This window comes from Diadema antillarum, unplaced genomic scaffold (genome assembly GCF_040938485.1).
Source record: "Diadema antillarum isolate AM-2024a unplaced genomic scaffold, OU_Dant_1.0 seq00000413_RagTag, whole genome shotgun sequence".
In the NCBI taxonomy this organism is placed as follows: domain Eukaryota; kingdom Metazoa; phylum Echinodermata; class Echinoidea; order Diadematoida; family Diadematidae; genus Diadema; species Diadema antillarum.
The window spans coordinates 1,319,676-1,344,642 of record NW_027271399.1 but is presented as its reverse complement, the minus strand read 5'-3'; the positions used below and the strand labels follow the sequence as shown (position 1 = coordinate 1,344,642).

The 24,967-nt window shown below is 36.7% G+C and overlaps 1 protein-coding gene across 1 annotated transcript; it reads left to right on the top strand.

Moving 5' to 3' along the window:
• Positions 1 to 4,526: 4,526 nt before the first annotated feature.
• Positions 4,527 to 21,425, top strand: LOC139732337 (CUB and sushi domain-containing protein 3-like). The gene is made up of 15 exons (XM_071643208.1): positions 4,527 to 4,857; positions 6,616 to 6,633; positions 7,699 to 7,905; positions 9,777 to 9,953; positions 11,179 to 11,349; positions 11,797 to 11,997; positions 12,994 to 13,179; positions 13,928 to 14,095; positions 14,567 to 14,737; positions 15,815 to 15,982; positions 16,355 to 16,557; positions 17,463 to 17,860; positions 18,525 to 18,621; positions 19,297 to 19,504; positions 21,243 to 21,425. The coding sequence occupies exons 1-15, from the start codon at positions 4,809 to 4,811 to the stop codon at positions 21,377 to 21,379; spliced, it is 2,559 nt and encodes an 852-aa protein (XP_071499309.1). The 5' UTR covers positions 4,527 to 4,808; the 3' UTR covers positions 21,380 to 21,425.
• Positions 21,426 to 24,967: the final 3,542 nt, after the last annotated feature.

The following is a 24,967-nucleotide window of genomic DNA, read 5'->3' as shown; positions in this document are numbered from 1 at the left end:
TCGACTGCGTCGCTTGCTACCTGAAACAGGGGTTGGGATAGTCATTATTTTGTAAACAGATGGCACCTCCAAGATGTCCGTCAGGTCTTGCCAGTACCACGGCCGTTGTCTGGAACTTGTAGGCTCCATGAACATGACTGAGCCTAAAGATCCTGAGCAGGACGAAATTCAAATATTCGGAGCATTTAAAATCCATCCGGTCTTCCCATCTTACTGTAAGAAAAAAGATAGAGTTAAAATGATATCAAAATAAATGTATCATGCACTGGAAGAACAATGTGCGCACAAATGAACGTCTCTGATCAAAATTATAAAATCAACATTGTTTTTAGATTGCGTAAATTACCTAGAACGATGTATGTATACGATAGCCGTATACTGTGGAATAAGGATAGATCTATATACTCCTTATTGTAGTAGTTGAAAATATGTAAAACGTTCAGTGTAACGTCTCTGACGTAAACATCTTTGCTTATCAGCACTTAACGGGTTTGATTTTAACAAGATATTGGCATTATATTTGGATTGAGGAACCTATGTGCTACAAACATAGGCACCAATTCGCCATGATGGGTCATTGATATTGGTTTGAGAGCAGATCCTATTTGTTCAGAGAACGTCTCTGACCTAAACCTGTTTGTCTTACATTTCTGCCTCTCTCACAAAAAATACGTAAACTAAAGTGACTACTACATAATAATCATAGACTATTGACCTACTACTAGTCATAAAACATAGTTTCTGTCCTGGCAATGTGTTTACACTTGCTCAATCAACAGAAAATCTTAAATTTGAAACTCTTTTACATATTTTCAACATCTTTCAGGAAGCTTCATTTTTCTTAATATTATAACACGCCCGTGTCAACTTGGTTCTACCTGTTCCTATTAAACTAATTGAGCCCATCCAGACATAAATCTACTTTAATGTTCTCATAATTTGTATAGTGGATGTCTTTATTTCATGAAACAGTAATTTTCAGAGACGTTTTTCATTTTGCTCAGAGACGTGCGGTCTTTGATCTTCGTGCAGATTCTTACATATTTACTGTCTATCCTTTTTTAATTTACCTTAAATCCAAAGATTTAAATACAAATTTCACAAATGATACTGATTGGCAAATCTAGGGAATATTAATTCTAATAAATCGGCACAAACACCAGGAAAGGTTTTGTTATTACTCACATTTTCAAGATTTGTGGGGCATATCTGTCGTTGAACTGTGCTGACTCGATTCCAGGATGGCTCGTCAGTGCGTAAAATAAACACGCAAATAAAGTATCATGCTGTGTGAAAGTGTCAGATGAGGGAATATCCCTTCAGAGACTTTCAATCAGGGACATTCGTTTTGATCAGAGACATTCGTCAATTCGGGTTTTCAACCAGAACTCATTTTTGTGGACAGTATGCTACTAAAGTTGCCAATCATCATAGTCGCATGGCTCACACTGACATACTGATAACCACTTTTTATCTCAAGCATAATCCACTTTCATTAATGACACCATTAAACAACTGAACATCTCTGATGCTTATTCAGTATAATTTTCTTTAATGAGCCACCACACGATTATTTCACACAGCTCACTCACAAATTTTGATGGAATGGTAGTATGGATAAGACGCTAAATAAATATGGCCTTACATGTTTTCATAGTCATCCTGAATTTTTGGCGTCAAGGAAAAGATAATTCATTCAGAGACGTTCTTTTTCAGACCTAAGTGAATTCAACATTTCCTGATAAGATGAATAATACACACGTTCATGGCAGAAGTACTTGATTAAATAGTTGAAGTGTGTGGGCTTACTCACAAGGAAAAACAAAGCTGTAGAATTGCATTAGAACAAAAAAAGTGATTCTGGGATTTTTTCGCGAAATATGCATTTTTGTCAATTTTTTTCACCTTCAAGGCATTATTTTTTTAAGAAAATGCAGTAAGAACACTACAAAGTATATATTTTCTGAAAGGTACAACCCTCCCCTACCAAATGATACCTAAAACCATGAAAAACACCCCCAGGTGACAATTTTACAAGGGTTTGAATATCGAAAAGCCCGGAAATGGCCAATTGTACATCGTTCAACGTTTTCACCCATATATATATATATATATTGTAGTTGTTCCGCGTATTGGCAGTACTAGAAATAGCAATAATATTCGCACTGTCATCCCTGAAGAAGAGGAAGGTTCCTCGAAAATTCGGATTATTCATTAAATCAAGATTGGCTATTAATGCATTCCCTGCATTCCTCTGTTGTGACTTTATTATTGCTATATATATATATATATATATATATATATATATATATAAATACCTTTCTCTTTAATTTTTTCTATTTCCAGTAAGGATGAAAATAAATAATTTACTTTTGAAATACATCCTTGTGGCGGGAGAAGCAACTTCAACTTCAACATCCGTCTCCATCTGAAATGATCAGGGACCTGTTTTATGAAGAGTTAAAATTGATTATAAAGTTGATTTCAACTCTAAGTCTATGGCAACCTGTGTGGTAAGGACATTTAAAATCGATTTTATCTTTTGATAAACGGGGCCCAGGAGAGTCATGAAGGAAACTTTGTGATAGATATGCTATGATGACATTCCGTGGTTTCAACCGACCACAAAAAATAAAAATAACAATAATAGTTCCTAAAATCAACATTAACTTCAAACTCCACATTGCATCTAACATCTTTTCCTTTTCATATCCTTATTTCTATGACCAACATCCTCAATTACACGCATGGTGTTGTGTAATCAACGATCACGTACATACTCGTATTTGAAAAACAGAGTGGCACTCAAATCACGTGAAGGTATTCAGACACAGGTGCACAAACACGTGTGTGTGTGTGTGTGTGTGTTTTGTATGTGTGAGAGATTATTTGCAGTATAAATTGACAAATGGATTTATTTGTGTTTTGAATTGCATTTGTACCATTTTTGTTCATGTTACACCCAGAATGGGTTGATTTATGAATGATTTGAATGAAATCAATAACTATAAAGGAAAGACAGGTATGTCTACTTGTATGGTGATGACTTTATCTTATTTCTGTTTTTATATCACGACACGGTCACTCACTTCAGCCAAAGGCTATTCTTCAGTGACTGCATGATATAAACATAAACATATATAGCATGCTTATTTACTTATTCATAATTCATGCAGATTGATTTTGACTTATGATAACCTTATTATTTCAATTCCCACTCACACACCAAGGATACACAGTGTATCAAGACACAACCACGCATTCTTTTCCATTCACCTTATCAATATTCCGACCTCTGACAGTCTTTTTCATGTGTTCTTTTTCAGTTGTTCTTCTTTGTGCGGACGTAAACTCTCAACATGGTAGTCAGTTGTACGGCACCGTCTTACATTGGCACTTTCATGCAGATACAGTGTTGCACTTCTTCGGCTTGAATATCTTCATGGAACGTAACAATATATAGATGGATGGATAGACAGATAGATAAATAGATAGATAGATAGATAGATAGATAGATAGATAGATAGATAGATAGATAGTTAGATAGATAGATAGATAAATAGATAGATAGATAGATAGATAGATAGATTGTAGATAATATGTTTATTCTGTGGTGAATATGACGTAAAAACCTACCAACTTTGCTTACTTGTTATTATTTATGCGTATTCAGATCTCGACATTATTTTTTTTTTCTGAAAGCCCATATGGACCACTAAAATATTTCAGTTTGCAATTTGGTTGCCCTGTATTACAGGAAACATCATTTTGATTCTTAGTTGCCCCATCGGGGCACCAACAGATAGCATGGAAAAAATTGTTGGAAACCTCAAGCCCACACTCAACTGTACCATCCCTTTAAAAATAATTTCAACATACACAGAATGCACGTTTCCATTTGATGAAATAAGAAATCCCTCAATAAGATTTCACTATGGTATGCTGTCGTCACGCGCATGTTGTCAACACGTCTGTTTCCAACCCCAAGCTTGGTGGTTTACTTATAGATGACCTCTCAACAAGATTTTATAGCAAAGAAGAATCCAGAAACTCCTTGGAAATATCACATTCCTTATAGTATGACAGGTTTCATTGAAGGATCTCTTCAAAAACTATAGGTGGAAATTAAATTGCAGTCTTATTTTTCATCACTTTTACGCTGAAGTCTAAATGTAGATAAAAGCGGAAACATATAGAACAATTAATAGTCAGTATTGTCTGGTATGGTGGGTCAGTAAAGTTTACTGTCATGACTGTATATTGCCTCTACGTTGTCCTGATATTACGGGGAGGGGGGGGGGGACAAGAAGTATGTTCATACTACATTCAAGCATGACAAAGATCTGTCTTTAAATCTAGAGATTATGTCATTATTCCGTTCCAGAAGTGACTACGACCATTACAATAATTGAAAGATAATATTTGAACAAAAAACCAAATCCGCATATTTCAAGCGACCCGTTGTCAAGCTCGGACGTCTCCACCTTTTCTTCAAATTTACTCTTTCTTTGTCCGAGTCCCACAAAATGACTACTGTTTGCTTTCAATCCATTTCACTCAAGGCGGGCAGGAAACATCAACCAACGAGTTATTTTTCATGCCATTCATCGAAGACTTCGTCCTACTCCCGTGGGCTCTAAAGACCTGAGACCCCTTGCTTGAACGCTGGTATTGAATTCATGTTGGCTGACTCAATGGGAGCTGTAATCCTATAGTCGTCGAGAAATAGATTTACACGAGTTCTTTTGAAGGCATCCATCAATATTTTCTGATATCACTCAAAGTCGGGAGGCTGCATTCCTGGCAAAATGTTTTTGGACCTGCTTGTCATAACTCTTCTCAGTTTTTGCTGTTGTGGTGAGTTTTCTTCTTGATGGGTCTTAGTCTTGAATAGAAAAGAAATGTAAGTTTGTTGTGATTACCCAAATGAGTTGGCAAGTTGGCAGCCATTTTTTTGTTGTTGTTGTAAGTTTCGCCATTGACAACACAAATAGCCATATCAATGTGTTAATGTGGCAATCATAGTTTCTTTTTTTTTTACATCGAAGGTGGCATAATGACATTATACAGGTTCGTTATTTCTGCCACATAGTTGTTACGTCTAATCTTTTCTTCATGACAATTATGCAGAGTAGTATTATTAGAAGTTAGAATCCAGGAAAAAAAAAATGTATGTATGATCCAAACGTTGCGAATATTAGCTCTGCAAATGACTATGTAAGTATTTTGTTGATTTGTTGATTTATATTGATTTTGAAATGCAGAAATAAAAACTGAACTGAACTGAATTGGAGGTACATGTATCCTCTTTAACGGGCAATATACACTAAGCAAAACAAGTAAGTTCCCCCCTAACATTTTTGGATATATCTCAGAAAGTACTTTACGGATATTCATAATTCGAACGGGAATGGATAGGGAATTTTATTACTCATAACATGAATTGCATATCATTGCCACCAGATATCATTATTGGTGTAAAAAATCCCATTTTATGTCAAAATGCATGGGAAAAAAGTTGCACTTTAGGCCATAGGAAGCATATTGTATACATTTCCTATGTAGGTTAGCAAATGATCTTTTTAAATTGTGTAATTCTCAGGAATTTCTTCAGGTACAATGTGCTTCCTATTAAACAGATGATATGCATACTTTTTGAACAATAGGCCTTCTCAATATGAAAATATTGGTAGAAGCCATGTGATTTGTGATTCCAATTTAGGTTGATCACATTCATGTGCCAGTGGGCATTTTGCATCATGCCCTTAAGTTGTAGATCAGTTTGCTGAGGGAAATGGCATCGAACGTATGGAGTGGCCTGCAAGATCCCCTGACTGTAATCCAGTAGAGAATCTTTGGGATATCATTAAGTGAAAAGCGAGCAAGAAGTTGAAAGATGACACTTCACTGCAAGAATTTCAGCGTATCTTGCAGAGAGCATGGGATAACATTGAGCAGCGCCAAGTACAAACTGTAGTTAAGAGTATGAGGAAGAGATACCGGCTGGTCATTGCGGATGGTGGACATTATCAATTATCAAAAACTTCACTGTATGCTCATGAAAAGAAAGAGATAGAGAAATATGCAATAACCCATGTTTAAATGTTCAGAATCACGAGTGATTGTTTGATTATTTGTGTAAAAGTCATTGCAAATCACTAAAGTGCAACTTTTGTTTCCATGCATTTTGACATAAAATGCAGTTTTTCACACCAATAATGATATCTGGTGGCAATGACTTGCCACTCATGTTATGAGTAATAAAATTCTGTATCCATTTCCGTTTGAATTATGAAAATCGGTTGAATACTTTTTGAGATATGTCCACAAATGCTAGGGGGGAACTTACTTTTTTTGCTGAGTGTATATATATATATATATATATATATGTATCAATATTGCTTGCTCATTCCATGTTCACTAGAATGTGAGAAAGAAAAGGGTGAAACAAGGATTTGTTTCGATGAGGATTTTTGATGAGGATCACAAAGAAAGAGAGAAAGAGAGGAGGGTAGGGTGAGAAACATTTGGTTGCCTTGTCTTTGTCTGTTATGATAATGCACATGACTTCGATTTTTTTTTTCTGACTGTTTTCTCCCCTCGTCTCCGGCTTAGGCGCTGTGAACGGACAGTGTAAGTTGTTATGTTGCTTACTTTCTTATTTTCCTATTTTCCTTCCTATGCATTTTTAGTTCTATCCAACAAATTGAATGTAATATTCTTGCGTTTCTTACGAGATTTCACTACGAACTTAGGTTTTGTAACATGTGCATCTATACAGATCAAACAATAGTAACAACAATTTGAAGTTTCCATTTATAACGAATGTGTAATCAGTCTAGAGCAAGTCATATTTTAATCTTAAAATCAAATATATTGTGATAAGCAACAAAAGAAACCAAATACAATAATGACAAAACATATCCCCTTTTTAGTTTCTTTCATAAATTTCTTTTTTTTTTCTAAGCATTCTGTAGCAAGTTAGAATACAAAAAAAACCAACAACAACAACAACAACAGCGTCAAGAGACCAAGCAATGCCATGTATAAACCACTGATTGGGCTGCCCTGGTATAAACATATAAACTAGATGAATGGATGTCGTATTTCCCTCGAAGATTATTTGATAAACGATATTCACCGAAATGTAGATTTTGATCCTGCCGAATGTTTTGCCGGTACGTAAATCAACAACACACGCAAGACGTTGTTCCTCAAGTCGAGCAAAGCAGGATTCATTCTATTAAGGAAGGATTGGAGTTTACAGCGATCTTCGTGACAAGCAAGTGAAATGGAATCTAATGAGTCTTTTATTTGATTTTTGATTAAGTACATACCTCAGCCAAGTATAGGAATGTTAATGAAACTATTTTGTAAAGCAGCCCTTCGAAAGTAGTAGATGTGAATTGTATTATCAACTAATTATTCATGCTATGATTACACTGTAAAAAGTGCCGTTCTCTTTTTACAAATCAACACTGAACAAAAAACACATGATGATATAAAAACACAATATTATGATTTCACCAGGAGTACCATAGTTCTTGGTAAAATCCGGTGTGTTAATGTTTTGTTCCTAATCCAACAAAACGTTCCTTTTTATTAAGTTCATTTTACCCAATGACATGGTAAAATACAGGATGATATATAACTGTGATTGCGTCGAGTGTCATTAACTTTTTTACTGTATCACGACAGGTGCCAGCGGTTGTGACCCGGCCAGTATCGCCAGATACCCGACCACGGCTCCTGGCGCCGGGAACGTCTCCTTTAGCTCTCCGGAAGGTTCATGCATCACTGTAGGAGCGCAGGTGACGAGCTCCTGCGATGTGAATTCATTGGGAGCGAGCACTTTCACCTGCTCTGCCACAAACAATTGGAACCCAACTACCATCGTCTGCTTCTGTGCGTATTACCTGTATACCAATAAGATTATCAAATACAAAGTATATATATTGTACATATGTATATTAAGAATAGTGAAAACTTTGAGCAAAGAAAATGGAAAATGGTTTTCGATCGGGATTCGAATCCCGATTGAAACCCATTTTCTTTGCTCAAAGTTTTCATTATTTATCATTTGTTCCTGGTCAGATTTATCTTTCTTTGTTTCAATATACATTATATATATATATATATATATATATATATATGACCGTGCACCTCAAAACGAACATAAAGTTGCACACATTGATTTTGCATGAGGACTGAAAATAAGTGAAACGGGTCAACATAGTCGAACTTGAATTTTTCATATTTTCTGAAAGAGCGGGTCTTCTTTTACGTTATGCTAAAATTTGGTATTATAAAACGGGCAGGAAAATGTGTTTTTTTAGCAGTTTATCTCGAACATTTTTGGTAGAATAGTGTGATTAGGTGTGTCTTTAGAATCCCTTTTTCATTTCTGAAAAACCTTGACCTCTCTCTTCACTTTCAACTCTAATAACTTTTGAAAGGATAGTACTACTGCTTTGAAAGTTGGCATTAATTATGGACAGAATGTGTTAATAAGGCATGCTTAATTTCAGTTTAATTTGATAATCCCTTCATTTTTGTTACTCTGGTGCTTCACTTCCTGTTTTTTTGTCCCATTCATCGCACAGCCAGCACGGTTTGGTAAAGATTAAGCGCTTGAATAGACACTGCACTTCAGAGACTCTTTTCTCAGTTCACATTTTTCCTGAGTTTGTGCTTTCTTTGCAATATTTAGATAGGTTAGGAGAGTCCATTTGATTTGAGTTATACATCATTTTAAAGCTTAAAGTCTGCTCTTTCAGAATATGGTCTTAACTAGAAATTCATGTCTGGCGACTTTTTTTTTTTGTTTTGAGGTGCAGGGTCACATATATTTATATATATATTATGATGCATACATATGATTTAACGGACTAAAAACGAAAAAGAAGTAGTGCTTTGAGAAAGGATGAAAGTAAAAAGTAAAATTATAGGCACCCAGGAGTTTTATCATTAGTCGTGTGATCTGTTGCACTCTGAATATAATATTTCTGCCTTTAGTTCTGATTAAACGTTTATTGTCTCCAATAATGTGATTTTTATGTGGTTGGAAAATATGTTTGAGCGTTTTTGTTTGTTTGAGCGTATGTTTGTTCTTGTTTCTTGAGATATGTGAGAATAATAAAAAAAAATCGTAAGGGCTTGTTGGCATGATAAAGACGACTGAGGCATGAGTCTCTCTCTTAATGCATGCAAGGTTTAGTAGGTAGGTATTCACACATACTAATGTAAACCTGGAGATTTTGCATTCACCTTCTGAAGAGATACATTAGCAAGCTTTTGATCTGCGACTATAACTCTAAGACGACCCAAATTAGGCCAAAAATGGTGTTCAGCTGTTTCTATTGTCCAACCTGTGAGGCTGCGTCGCCTGAGTGTTCTCGTCGCAGGTTCTAGAGGTCGCTAATATTAGGCGGAAGGTAAACGCATTAAACCTCAGCCATCATGGCAATGCTACACAAATGTATCCGAACACACACACACACACACACACACACACACACACACACAAAGAAAACAACAACAAACTAAGATACATCTTTGGGATATCGTTTCCGACAGATGATATGACAGACTGTATTTGATATTGATACTTGCAAGTATGTGATGTGAGAATTCGCTATTTTTAAGGCACTACATGTTACTCTTTGGCCATTCTACTGTTGATATTCAAAAATGACGTCCTCCAAGAAGTATTGTGCTCATCATGTCAACTTGACACTCCTACGATGATAATGATCTTCCTCTCCTCTTCCTGACAGCGTTCGCGCAGTGTCCGGAGCCCGACGCACCTGAAAATGGTTATATCGATGGCACGGATTACTCGGTCTACTCAACTATTCAGTATAGGTGCAACGAGGGATTCACAACCGTGGGAGCCACATCAGCCCAGTGTTCAGACACGGGCACCTGGAGTCAACCTCCCCCCACTTGCAGAGGTTCGACCTTAACGTTACTATTAAGAATTATCAACATGAAAATAACGATAGTAATACAAAATTAGCAGAATTTAATGAATTAAGGACTCGTAGCTCACGACACAAGTATTGATAGGTCTTATCTACGCGCAACATGATTTACATAATACAGATTAAATTGTATCATAAAGATCATAATTATGTTAATCATGTTACTTGACCAAGCATTGTGTTCCAATTGCAAACATCATATTGTTGATTTGTCGAGGAATATGCAAGTGCAATGATTTCTTTAATCGCAACTTTCTTGGGGTCATTTACTTTGTTGTGTTTGTTTATTTCTCTTCTAAAAGTTTTCCGTTGTTTTTGTTTCTTTCTTATTCACATAACCTTATGGAAGCCATCTTCTTGCATTGAGACAGCACAACTATACTCATTGACATTTCTTGACATCAAAACTTAAAAATGAATATTGAACAGCATATTATAGTGTTTTTTAAATCAGTATATATATATATATATATATATATATATATATACATATTTTTTTTTTCTTTAATCTGCAGAAGAACGAGGGATGTACCAAAAACTCCATTTATCATCTACAAATAATTACAGTTTTTGATCGTTATGCATAGTCTTTTGTAACAATGAATTTCTGGTAGCACAAACTGAATTCCTAGTTTCTCAACTTTAATATTGTGTAATGGAAATCTTTTTCTGACCTATTCTATGAGCGTTTAATTTGCTAAAAAAAAAACAACAATACCACCACCACCAACAACAACAACAACAACAACACACACACATCCAAAGTCATCAAAAATACTTATAATTTATTTCAATTGAGTTCGCCTGCAAGACATTGTAATAATTGTCATAAGAACAATGTCTTATTATTACAAAAGCAAAATCTTTACATTATGAATCATATGTTAATGTCAGTATGTTTCATGAAATTACTAGATTCAAGATAACACAATAAACAATCAAGCATGTCAAAATAATTTCTTGTTGCTGATCTATGATGATTATTAGATATCAGAAATTAAAACCGGGATATCAAAACTACATTATATTTGTTGAGATTGACGATGATTGAGTTGAAAGAAAACAGGCCTTTAACATGTCAAACATCTTTCGATCTATAATCTACTGCTTGAAATATTCTTGAAATAAGATGAAATTCTTGAATATTTAGCAGTATCAAGTGATAAAATTTTACGGCGGATCTCCTTCTACTTAGCCCCTTGCGGACGGCCACAGACGAACGAAAGCGTGGTGATCGAACCTGATCAAGATTCGTACAACAACGGCGAAATAGCAAATTACGCCTGTCCGGACCTGACTATGGTAGGCGTTTCTACCTCCACTTGCCGGGACGGAGACTGGGAACCATCCCCTCCCTTGTGCTATGGTAGGATGCACTGATATCATCAGACGCCAAGTTTCTTGGAGCAGTCTCTTTTCTTTCATCATATTGTCGCTTAATTGTCATATTACTTGTCATCTTGTTTATTGTTTGCTTTGCGGGTTTGCTCGTCTCTTTTCCCCCTTAGTATGAAACAATCAAATACATTTTGTCACATTTCTTGCTTTCTTGGGGTTTCTATGACTGTATACTTACCTATTGAATGAGCATTACTTTTTTCTTCTCTGCACAAGTAAAGTTTATCATTTTGAAACACTGGGCAAAGTAGAATTCCTCAAAGAATAGTAGTCGGCTTGCATTGCTCTGCTTACTCCAAAGGTCTAACCAAAGATTATAACATATCTTATATAAGATGTAATATTATATAGTGTATTATATATGTAAACGATTTCAGTCACCTTTGGTTTTCATTGACCATTATCTTACCTACAGAAAGGTGTGTTGTACCCGGAATCACGTTTGCCTCATATTCTGACGCCGCCATATCTGAGGGAGAGACGGTTGATCATGGTTCCGTGGTTCTATTTACTTGCGACAGCGGCCGATATACGAACTTGGAAGACGCTCCAAGCACACAGGGTGAAACCGTGTGCAACAACGGTGTTTGGAGTTTCTCACCCGTTACCTGTTTCGGTAAACTTCACACATTATCCTGCGGTCGAGTCCAAAGCAAATTTACATAGTCCACAACCACTGAATGTCACTGATCACAAGTAACTCAAATATCATTAAAATCCTTACTGCTGACTTTTCTTGATTAGTTATCAAGAAAAACAAAAACGCTATAGACTTAAGAAGGAGAGAATCATTGTTGATGTAGCAATTAATTGTTTGGCTTTATAGACATTTTCCTTTGCAAACAATATATCATGTAAATACAGTCGGTCTATTCATCGAATACTATTTCACACGCTTCACGCTTCTTGTCCCTTTGGTTAGAAAGATAATGACATACTGTATTATATAAAATTCAGGAATTCCTAAAATGGTTATTATCAATGGATGTTACTTGTATCCTTGAAGGTGGGATTAATCCTTCCATGTTCTATGGAAGGCAGGGTTTTATTGTTTTGTGTTTTTCCTTGATTCTTTACTTCTAAATAGCCAAATCTCTCATTGGGATGCAGTGTTTTATCACGTGTAGTCTTTGCTGTAGTCCCAAAAGTAGAAGCCGAAGAAACTGCAAAGAGATATTTTCGCTAATATTTCTTCAAGTGACAAAAGGCACAATTGCACCTCACTCTCAAAGAATTGGAATGTCTTGATGAGCATTTTTTTTTCGTGATTTCATGAAGAATATCACTTTTGGGAATATACTTACCTTTGTCTGTGTATCCCGTATTGCATATCTATTGATCGCATTAATATTCCAGACCATTTTGTTCCTAAGTTTGTGTTTATCTCGAGCTGGAATTTCTTACTTCTTCAGTGATAAATTTCTTATGGTGAGACATAGTGTATATCATTTGAAGTTCTTGTTAGCTGTTATATAAAATGTGAGATGTCGATGTCCAAAAAATTCATCAGGCCTTAATTGCGACGGGACACACACACAAACATACAAACACAATCAATCAATCTCTCTTCCGGTTTTTATTTTGTTTCTCCCATTTCTCTTGGTCTCAACAGCAAATTGCTCTATTGGAAATTTGACTCTTCCCTCGAACGCCTACGTTACTCCCGCCAAACAAACTTATTTCCATGAGGAAGTTACTTCGTTGGCCTGTTCGTCGGGCACCCCGTCGAATCCAAATGCGGAGGTCGAGTGCAATGACGGGCGTTTCATTGTACCTCCGATGGAATGCATCCCGTTTGGTATGATATATTCGGTTTTAAAGCATATAAGCAAAATGAAGAGTTATTATCCCAAAGCTAATATTCTTTTTGTTTTGTTTTGTTTTGTTTTGTTTGTTTATGTGTTGCTTTTTATTTTTTTATTTATTCTTCTTTTTTTTTTTTTTGGGGGGGGATCTTAAAGAATTGTTTACCAAAGTATGAACTGAGGCATATAGACCTGCGAAAAGCGCACTGTTTGTTAGAGTTCGACAAAGTGTGACACACATTACATGCAGTACAAAGTCTACCGTCAAATGAATTATCATGGTTCTTTTTTTGGATATTGAAACTTTTGAAATCAGTCAAAAAAATACAACTGTAATTGAAGGATGGCAACTTTAAATTATGCGCTCTAACCACACATCAAAAGTACTGTTGATGCATTGTCCATTATTCTTGTGGGTGTTTTTTTTTTTCAATAGAATAGTGAGGTTATCAATATTGCATGATTACCGCATCATGACAAAACATGTCTCTTAACACATCAGTGAAAATATGTCAGTTGTTGCTAATCGATGATCAGTAGCTGTCAATGTTGTTTAATACACACACAAACACACACACACACACACACACACACACTTACGTTTAATTGATTTCAATGGGAAGATGTTATAGGAAAAGGTAACAAAAACTTCATAGAATAAATGGATGAGAAAAAAAAATCGTCTAAATAGTATACACCAACGAACTAAAAAAGAAAATCTTTTTTATGACCTTCCTCCAGCTAACTGCGAAAATCCCGGATTTCCCGCCAATGGTGAAGCCCTTGGAAACGACTACGCTCACGGTGCGGTGGTCGAATTTCGCTGCAATGATAACTACACGATGACAGGAAATTCAAATATCACGTGTTTCAATGGCTCTTGGAGCTCAGAACTCCCAAGGTGTCGAGGTGCGCATTGCGTCTTTCTCATAATAGTATTGTTTTGCTTTGGATATTGTGTAACGGTGTGTGCATGTGACAATCAATCAATATAATAGATTTGCTATATTTTATTTTTGCTTTTATGTCGCGGACCACATTATCTCTTTCGGGTCACCAAAATGTCAGATTAAAAAAGTTTAGTGTCCCCACAGAACGGGCGAACAGACAAAAATGTTGGTGTCGAATTTCTTCATAACGGTATTGGCAATCCATAAAGCTGAATTTTGACAATGCATTAGAACTTGTCTTTAAAATAACACGAATTTCCACTTTGCACCATTGTTTCTCTGAAAGTAGTTTACTGATATTAATAACTGTGTGATTTGTCAGAAACTTTATTGCAAGGCAATGTACCTAGGGAAAACAGCTGGGAAAAAACACAAAGACAAAAAGTAAACATTTGAAACTTGTAATATCTAATCAACATCTCCTCTACAGCGAACTGTTGGAACCCGGGATCTCCGGAAAATGGTGAGCTGATAGGAGACAACTTTAACCACGGGGCTGAGGTGGAGTTCCGTTGTTCTGGCAACTACACATTAACAGGCGATGCCAGCATCAACTGTGAGGACGGTGCATGGAGCGGTAACGTGCCAACCTGCTCAAACGGTAACTCTACCATCGTTTGTTTTGATTCCCAAAGTCTCATACATTTTATCACTCATCTGTGATGGGTGGGAAAACATAACTATAACTGACTGAATTCTGGCTATGTTGGTAGCATCCCTGTATATTGACCTTATAAAAAAAAAGAGTGTAGATGCAATGAGAGATCCGTAAAGATCATCATATCCTTCGTCCTGGCAACCGAAATGTTGCCAAAACATCACTTGAAATCAAAACGAAATGAGTTGGGTTTGTTTAATCAACAGTGGAGTTTGAGGTAAAGTTAGGATAGTACTAAATGCAAAGGACATATTTTTTTAGTTATCAATAGAAATAATAAATCACTAAAAACTACTTTTGTTGGAGCCCCCACCCCGCATAAGTATTATACCTAATTCGGAAGGTTTTAGTTTGATATATTGTGTTATAGATTTTAACAGAAAAGTATGCATTACTCTTAGCGTTGTTTGCTTTGAATTTGTCTTGGGATCTTAAATACATTTGATACTGACAAAAGAAAATCATTATCAATTGCGTTCTGTACGATGTTGCCTTAATTCTTCTTTCTTTGAGCAATGGAGCGATGAGTGTTCCGGCCATTTGAAAATGATGTATGGTTTTAAAAACGTCGTATAAAATTCATTTGAAATGCATGCATATCAGTTGTGCATAAGTGGCTGATTGTCCTACCATACCTGCACTATTACTAGTACCTGTCTCCTTTCATTCATTTATCTGTTTCATTATTTTTATTTCCCTATCTGCATGATTTGTCTACTTATCCATGAAATGTTCATCTGCCTATTTTCATGCCTCATATCTATTTGCTTTCTCATCTACTTTCATCATCAAATCCATATATCTATATGCATTCACTCTATTCTGTCTATCCATCAAATTGTTCGTTTTGCTCTCTTTAATCATCCGTCAATTCGTCTATATCTTATCAGTCAAAATGCATTCTCTTTCTGTCTTGCACATCGTTGATTCAATTTTTCTTAATTTATTCCTCCCCATGTATGTCTGTGTGTGTGTGTGTGTGTGTGTGTGTATCTGTCTATCTGTCTCTCTGTTTACCAGGAGATTGTGAGAATCCTGGTTCACCGACCAACGGCGAAATGCTCGGAAACAACTTTAACAACGGCGCTGACGTTGAGTTTCGCTGCAACGATAACTACACTCTCACGGGGAATTCCCGTATCACCTGCGTCGAGGGCGAGTGGAGCGGCCAGGTTCCGTTATGTACTGGTAGGCCTGTATAAGTTATTATCATTGTCTGAGGTGAGAAGAGAAAAAGGCACCTTGGCGAGCTCAAATAAGTCGCCTTCTCATGTTGACGCTTTGTACTTGTATCTTGGGGGGGGGGGGGGGTCTTTCAGTCATTAGTATAATTTACGCGCTTACTTTAAAAAAAGTCATGTACCTTGCTTGATAAACAATAAATTTCATATTTTTTGCAACCCCCTTGTCTAACTAGCACAACGTTCGAATCCATCTCACTATCAACATTTAATGTAGATTCTTATTATCTATCTACAGATTGAAACAAAAATAAATTCAATGCTTTGATCCTAATTACTCACTGAATTTCATACCATTTGACTGCGTTTCTCCTTGCAGCAAATGGGGCTGCCCCTTCAAATGGAAGCGCCAGGCTGGAGTGTCTTAGTGATTCTATTCGGGTCACAGTGGACCGCTCTACCCTCCCGGACCTCGGCGACGATTTTCTCATCTTTGATGGCGACCGAAACTGCACGGGCGAACTTATGGGAAACGATCTGGTGTTTGTAACCAGGTTCGACCAGTGTGGAACCCGCTGGGAGGTAATCTATTGTAGACTTGAGAAGATCAATTACATCACATCAATTCAATTCAATTCAATTTCATTCAATTCAATTTTTATTTTCCACTCATGGGGTGGAACACCCTCGTCAGCCAAAGGCTGGTTTTCAGAGGGGTCCACACATACAGGTTAAAAATACAAACATTATACATACAGTATGACAAGGATATACATGTCATATTATGCAAAGAACAAGAAACAAGGTACAAGCACCATGATAGCTTGTTTCAGACACAAACGAAGAAAAAAGAAAAAATATCTACAAGGCCTTAGATTACGACATAAAAAACAAAAAATAAGGGCATGTGACATTGAATTTCAAATACAGAAGAGAATCGGTATTGCTGAGATATTTTGACTGTGAATTCATTACATTTCATTTCATTTCATTTGATGAGTAAAAAAAAAGAAGAATGGTTTAAACTTCATCCGGTTACGCATCCTATATTCATAATTATTTTATATATTCATGTAGTTGTTTTTTGAATATATCAAGGGAAATATCAGAAGAAATATGTCGAACTACATCGTTCCATAAAGAAGCACCTTTATGTACAAAACATCTTTTACCATAATCTGTTTTAGGGCGTGTAATCGAACCTGTTTTGGGTATAATTACATCAAAAAGTGCGTAAAAGAAATACGTAGACCAAACTCTAAGATCCCAATGTATTTGCCATTCCCACTGAAGAGCAGTTCATGTTTTCAAACGAATTTCCGTATACGAATGTCTGATGCAATCATATCATTGAGTTATTGTCATCATAACCTACATAGGAAATTGAGAAAGTAAGCAATCATTCTGTCAACATCTGTAGGCAACATTTCAATCAGGGCGTTTTCTGTGGGACGCTTTTTCCTCATCCTGTCTTGTATGTTTCGTAGGTGGAGGGAGATTTCGACGTCTACACGAATCGCATCACCAACGGAGCTAACGGCGGCGCCGTCATCTCGCGGCAGCTGACCGTGTCTTTCCCGATCCGTTGCTACTATGAACGTGATAGGCGCATTGGAAACACTTACTCAGTCGGGGGCAGCGCACAGGTAGTCCAGCAATCGCTTGTCGACAGCGGGGAGTATGATCTACAAATTTCTATGTTCGCCGACAGCAACTACAGCACTATGATTATGCCAGGCACAGGTGACATACCCGTCAATGAAAGAGTGTATTTCGCCATTGAGCTCGAGCGTAATCTCGACCGCCGAGTCGTCATCCAATCGTGCTGGACCACACCGTCGAATGACCCCAATGATCCCGTCAGATACAACCTCATCACCGAAAGGTGAGTCATGGCATTCTCTTGCAAATATCTACTTTTTTTTTGTCCGTCTAAAGTGGCACTACAGTATTTTAAAATTTTGTATCCGCGTTTTTATCTGTGATGTTTTACTTCTTGTCCCTATATTTGCATTTGTATAGGAGGCAGAGATAACACAAGTAAAAAAGACCCCCAAAAAATCTTTGGTTTCAAACGGTAGCGAAATATTGCTGATTCTTCCTAAACTGCTCTATCCCAGATGATCTCTACGATACAATATTGGGCAAAGGAATTATTAGCTCTTATACAGCCAAAAGGTAGCTTTATTGTCGTTACTATTACTGAGTATCTCTTTAGTATCTATACGGGAGAGTTTGTTTTGTCTTTGATCTTCATTACTTTGTCCTCTTGACTCACATGTAAATGTAGGTGCATCACATGGTATCCATCCATAGAAATTAATGTTTGTTTGTTTTTTCACTAAACACTCTGATTTCGGTGTAGCCGACCTGGTTACTATTGTAAGCCGCGGTCACACTGGAAAGATCTTTGAGATCGCAATCTTAGACTTCGCGATCTTTTGCCAGTGTGACCGCGGCTATTTATCCTGCACTCTTACTGCACCTACTTCTATCATCTAGTGCTTCTGAATGCCTCGGTTTACATATTCACTTGTTTACTTGTGTAGATGTGACCTCGAACAGACTGTGCAACTGGCTGATCTGGGCTCTCCAACCCGAGTGGGATTTAGTCTTGCTGTGTTTACTTTCCTCAATGGAAATGAAGTAAGTTCGTCTTCTTCATCATTACTTTCTCTCTCTCCTTTGTTCCCCCTTCATTCATAAATTATTTTTCTTGTTCTCCCATTGTCATAGAGGATCACAACACACACATACACACACACACACACATATATCAAGAGTTTGATTGGCTTTAAAAAATGGACTAAGCGCCATATCAACCATTTTGAAAAAGGCCATCCTCAGACAGAGCAAAATAAAACCTTTCCAGTCATACCCAACTGCTTACATAACAAGGAATGTTTTTGAAGTTAAAAGTATCCAATATTTTCTTATCATTATTTTCTCTTTTTGGCTGTTTTAATCGCAAATATCTCAACTTAAGGAGATGGAGTTCATTAGTTTTGTCATCAACTCTTATATATATATATATATATATATATATATATATATACATATATATATATATATAATGATAACAATGATGATAATGATAACAATAATAATAATAATAATAATACAAAGAAATGCTGCTTGTCATCTGATATTAGCAGGGACGTCACTATGATAGGTAAACTGACGAGATAGTATAGAACTGGTGATGACGATATGAATGAAGACAATTAAAAAAAAAAAAACAAGAATGTGGCGAGATTAAGAAGTGGCAGGTTTTAAACAAACAGACGGACCAGTAATGCTTTGTGTTGCTCATCTTCTCAGATCTACATGTACTGCTCTGTAGCCGTTTGTATGGAAAGTGACACAGAAGGCGAGTGTGCTACCTGTGATGGGAACCGAATGAGGCGTGGTGCCTCCGGCCGCGGGCATCCCGCTCGGCTTCAGAACCTATCCGTAGGCCCCGTGCGATGGGTGCGACAAACCACACAGAATGAAGGAGCTGAGATAGACATGGCCGTAAAAACTGCCGGTATGTATCACGTGAATTGTTGTTGGTGTTGTTTTGTTTTTCTGTGATCCAGTTTCTACGGGTGAATAGCAATAATAGTAACAAAAGGCCGATCCGTTGTCTCGCAATAAACGGGTAGCTAAAACTAAAAAAAAAAAAAAAAAAAAAGTGGTCAGTGTTAGACTTCTGAAGATAGCCAGTGCATGGTTGTGAGTTTGTCTTTGCTTTGTGCTTCTACTTTATTGAAAACATGTTAGTCAAGTATTGGACTCGAAACAAAAATAGACCGTGGTTAACAAGTTAAGCGATATTGAACAAATTGTTATATTTTGAAATCTCGAGACCACTTGTTTGACCAAAAGTCGGTTAACACTCTTTCCCGAAGAAATCAATAACCATTTGCTTATGTTATTGTATATGTGTGTCATCTTTAATCTGCGAAATCACCGAGAAGTATACGTGTATTTCTTTATAATTATGTACCATCTTAACCCTTTCTACGCCAATAGGCGCGGTCAGACTGGCAAAAGTTTAAGATCGCAGCGTTTGGTCCATTCGTACGCGCGCAAGAAAGTGTGCGCCGTCCGATGGCTAGTGATTATGCCGTGACGATGCACATCTGTACATGACAATGGTCTCGCGCTTCGGAGAGACCGCTCGCCAACAGATCGAGAAGTTTCGCGAGAAGTTTCGCGGGAAGTTTGCGGTCACACTGGCAAAACTTCGAGATCTTAAACTTCGCAATCTTAAACTTCTTTTGCCAGTCTGACCGCGCCTAATGAGTCAAAGGCGCACAAGTTTCACACACAACCCTATGGACAGGAAATTAATGTGGCACGCAGCGGGTTAACGAACTGTACAGCGCAGAATTAACAGTGATATATACACAAGAAATAGGTGCGGTCAGACTGGCAAAAGATCGCGAAGTTTAAGATAGCGATCTAGCGATCTTTAAGATCTCGAAGTTTTGCCAGTGTGACCGCAAACTTCCCGTGAAACTTCCCGCGAAAGTTCTCGTTCTGTTTGAGGGCGGTGTCTCCCAAGCGCGAGGCCATTGTCATGGACAGATGTGCTTTGTTACGTCACAATCACTAACCATCGGACGGCGCACTCTTTCTTGCGCGCGTACGAATGTGTGGCCCAAATTTCGCGATCTTAAACTTCTCGATAGTTTTTCCAGTCTGTCCGCGCATATTAAATAATAAGAATTAAAGTCTAATGTCGAGGGTGGTTACATAGAAGTGTCCACACAATATTGGTCAGAATTATCATCAGAGCTTTCATTTCGCTTTTGTGTTGACTTCCGATGTAATCTTATAAAGATGCTCTTTTCATGTGATCAATTTTTGTTCAGCAAAAAGAAAAAGGCGAGTTCTGTGCTTACAAGGTTTAAAGTCATATTGCAAGGGCATTAATACGGAAAAGCAAAATGGATCTGAAAAAGAGAGAAAAAAAAAAACCAGGGATGAGGTAGTCAAATACAGCCGTTTCATTAACTTCAGATATTCATGGCTGTACTTTTTCTTCCCATTTCTTTACAATTGTACACCGACATGATCTGTTCAGGCGTGTTTGTGTGTTTTATGTGAGTGTGTTTACTGTTTCAAGCATGTTCTGAAATTAAAAATATACTAAAGTCTTCACTGCGGTGAGACATCACTTTCTGTTTGTAGCATTTTTTTTAACATTAAAAGTAGTTTCATTATAATAATTTCATAACGTCAAGTAAACGAAATATGATGTCCATTGCTCTTTACAGATGGAGATGCGAACGTAGAAAACAACGCAAGACCTTGGATGATAGCTGTCGTTGCCATGGCTACGGTCATCGTCGTACTCGTGGTTACCAATCTGATGACAGCTAGGAATCGACGACCGAGTGCGAGATTCAACTGACTTGTCCAGACATGTGCACTATGGCACTGATCATATGCGCCTGAAATAGCTGTCTATAACCTGCCGCTGAAATATATCATTACAATGTCTTATTCAGGAGTTGGTACTCTATCGTGTTCAAAATTTTTGTCAGTTCCTAGTTTTCATCAGGGTCATGTTACAAATATTTTTTCTCTTTTTTTTAAATCAAGTACTTAGAACACGATTGCCATGTTGCTGGAGTCTTCATGGAATTTCATTCAGCTAAGATACGATGAATCCATGTATACATTTTGTTTTAACTTAGTCTTCTCGTAGAATCTTGTAAAATTCTTTCTTTTCGTATGAGTATCTTTAACTGTCGATGTGTAGAAAAAGACGATGGCTCGACTGGACAATGGCTTAGCGAGAAAATTGGGAGTTTTGTATACAAATCATAACAATGTCATTGGAGTATTGCACATTGTGAGCAACGAGTGAATTATGATCATTCCTCTCAGAATGAGATCATACTGTATAGTTCTATATTTAGCTAAAGGAAGCTACTTTAAAGAAACCTTCGTGAATTCTGATGTCATTTTGGAAAGATTGATTAATATCAGTCCAAAACTTATCAGGCTTGAGTAAAAACAAACAGAGCCGATCAAAATGTTTATTTTCACACGATATGCTTATCAACTTCCGATTCCGGTTTTTTCCCCTTCTGCTTCAAATCCTCGACCCACTATTGACATGTACACTGTACTTCTAGGCGCGTCTGTAGACTCAGTGACTTTGGATATTGATAACAAATGCCGTCTTCTAATTGGTTGAGGGTATCCTAGCATGCTGCTGCTTCATATACTGTGACATGGAAGTAATACAACATTAAAACCCTTTGAAAAAAAAAACAAACACAACCACATTAACATCAACAACAGCAACATTAACTGCAACAACAACAACAACATCAATAACAACATAAAGAAAATGGACAACCATCCTCGTTAGGAAATGTCTTTTTTTCTGTAGTGGTCGGGGAACGAAAGTAATCGATTTGTGTGTTTTTCAGTCGGCGTTACCTTTTCTTTTTTGAATAAAAGTAGAATGTTATCGTGCGCAACCTGGACAACTAGACGAATGGTTTGTTTGTCCTCTTGTGTGTTATTTCTTTGGTGAGCTGAATGCGGAGATGGTTAAGGAGACCAAACTGTACTATGTGCATTAACGCGCTTCATCTGTCTAATGTTATGTTACAGAACATGCAATGGTCTGAGATATATTGTAATAAAACATAGCAGCATACACCCAGCTATCATATCAACGTAAGAAATTATAATTACCTATTTTCGTGTGCATGCCGACGATTTATTACAAAAGAAGAAAAGAACTACACTGCAAGCTAGCTCTGCTTTATCTGAATGAAGAATGATACATGAAAAGAAGGCAAAGCGAAGTGCAATCAAATGAAATAAAACATAATTATCTGAGAATTTAAGGTAAATCAGGAACACAGTTCTAAAGTAAGTATGTTATTTCACCTGTACGTTGTCATGAAAGATAGAAAGTTTATATGGGTGATAACTTCATCTATCAAAGTTGTAATTTGGTTGCATGGGAATCTTCACAACGTTACTTTTAAATGTGTTAACGAAGCGGATGACAATGCACTGAATTGTAATCCTTAAATCTAAAATTGTTAAGATTAATTAATGAATTTTAATTTCTAATTTAGCCACTATTTTTAATCTGATTATGAAGAGACCATGGAGTAAGCTCTAGGAGTCTTCAAACATGTCAAAGGTTAATATAAGTTTCTGTAGAGATTGTGTCGTCAGAGAAACCTTTATCTTTAGCATTCGTTCTTGGTCTACACCCTCGGCGTGACGCAAATTGAAAGATGTATAGAATTGAACGAATGATGTTTCTAGTCTATTGTGAGTTTAATATGTCTCTATATACTACATATCATCGAGTGGAGTGATTTCTTATGGATTCGTCATTGTGGAGATTATGGAGGAAAGCATCATTAAAAAGTATACCATTTAACTCATCTGTGTATCATCATCTGTGTATCATCTGGGTATCTGTGTCGTGAAAATGTTTGTTTTCTTCAATTAAAAAACAGCGTTTCTCTCCTACCAACTACCATATTTTTAGCTCACTTGATCCAATTTTCACATTTTCAGCTTCTTCCTTCGAACCCCTGTTAGATTTGTAACAAGCGTGGCAGGTACATAGCATCACAAGGATGATAGTATCTTATTTTTTTTTTTTTTTTTTACATTTGGGCAGGGACATCCCCATATTAAAGAATCTTGGAAACCTTTCTCTTGAGCCAAAAGGGGTATATCTTAGATAGTATACGAAGACATAGTTCAGTAGTTTTAAATTTGGTTTGGGAGGGGGCAGATCAAGTTTTAATCCAGTTTCCACATTTTTCATCTTCATGATTATTGAATATGCATAGTCAAATTTCGGCCGAGAAAATATGTCATATAAATATTGTACATATGGACACCTTGCCCCACTTTAGGACCCCAGAGGGTCCCTAGAACCCTCAAATTTGAAAATCTTGAAAACGCAAATAGTCTATATACAAAATCACAAATGCTCTAAGTATTACAAATAAAATGTACTGTACTAAATGTACTTCTATTTTTTTTTTCGTGGCAGATCCAGAAGGGGCCCTTAATCTCTTGGATCAAATTTCGGGCTAGCTTTTGCGTTTTTATTTTTTTTTTTAAATCTTCTTCTTGAAAACGCACAGCAAATTTTTCTATGAACTTGAAAGGCTTTATTGTCAGTGTGGTATTATAAACTTAGGCACTATGCCTTTTTAGTGGTCTCCAAATATCCCAAAGTTTGCTGTTATTCTTTTTGGTTTATACAAAGCACATAAACGTGTTTCCTGTTGTTAATGTCTCGTGTTGTTAATGTTATTTCTCATTTAGTGAGTATATGCATTCTGCGACATTGTGTACTTTGTCAGAGACAGATATTGAAATTTAGAATTAGTGAAAAGAAGTATGTTGTTTTGCAAGTGTATTTTTAAAGCAATTGTACTCATAAAAGGAACAATGGCAACAATCTTAATAATGATAAACGTGATAACAATATAAATTTTTCATGTGAACACGCAAGTAACAGTCCAGTGAGCACGAGTGAGTTAAAGGAGAGCTCCAGCTGATTTTTTTTTTTTACTTTTGCTGTTGAACATCTATAAATTGGTTGAGTACAGAGTTTCAGGAATTATACTGATTGGGATGAGAAATAAGAATGTTTTCAAAGTTCATAACAAATCACAGTGAACAAGGATGATGAAAAAGCAGCTTCACATAAGAATGCATGATTGGGCGTTCAATGAAGCAGAAAAAAAGAAGAACGCATGCATAAATTACGCCGGTGAACTTATCAAGCAAGTGGCATTGCAACGAAATTACGTTGCTCCATAACTAGAATATGTGAGCCCCCTATGTCATCACTCTTGTTCAGTGTATTACTTTTTTCTCAGATTGTTGGTTAGTCTAGTCACGGACCGCAATGAATTCCTCAAGCTTATACTTGGCATTATCGATTTATGTATAACATGATGTGAGATCATATCGAATGTTTGGAATGCCACTTTAA

Coding starts and splice junctions, on each gene's coding strand:
- LOC139732337 (XM_071643208.1), top strand. CDS start 4,809: ATGTTTTTGGACCTGCTTGTCATAACTCTTCTCAGTTTTTGCTGTTGT. Junction 14,738..15,814: donor CGTGCCAACCTGCTCAAACG/GTAACTCTACCA, acceptor TCTGTTTACCAG/GAGATTGTGAGAATCCTGGT. Junction 15,983..16,354: donor CCAGGTTCCGTTATGTACTG/GTAGGCCTGTAT, acceptor TTCTCCTTGCAG/CAAATGGGGCTGCCCCTTCA.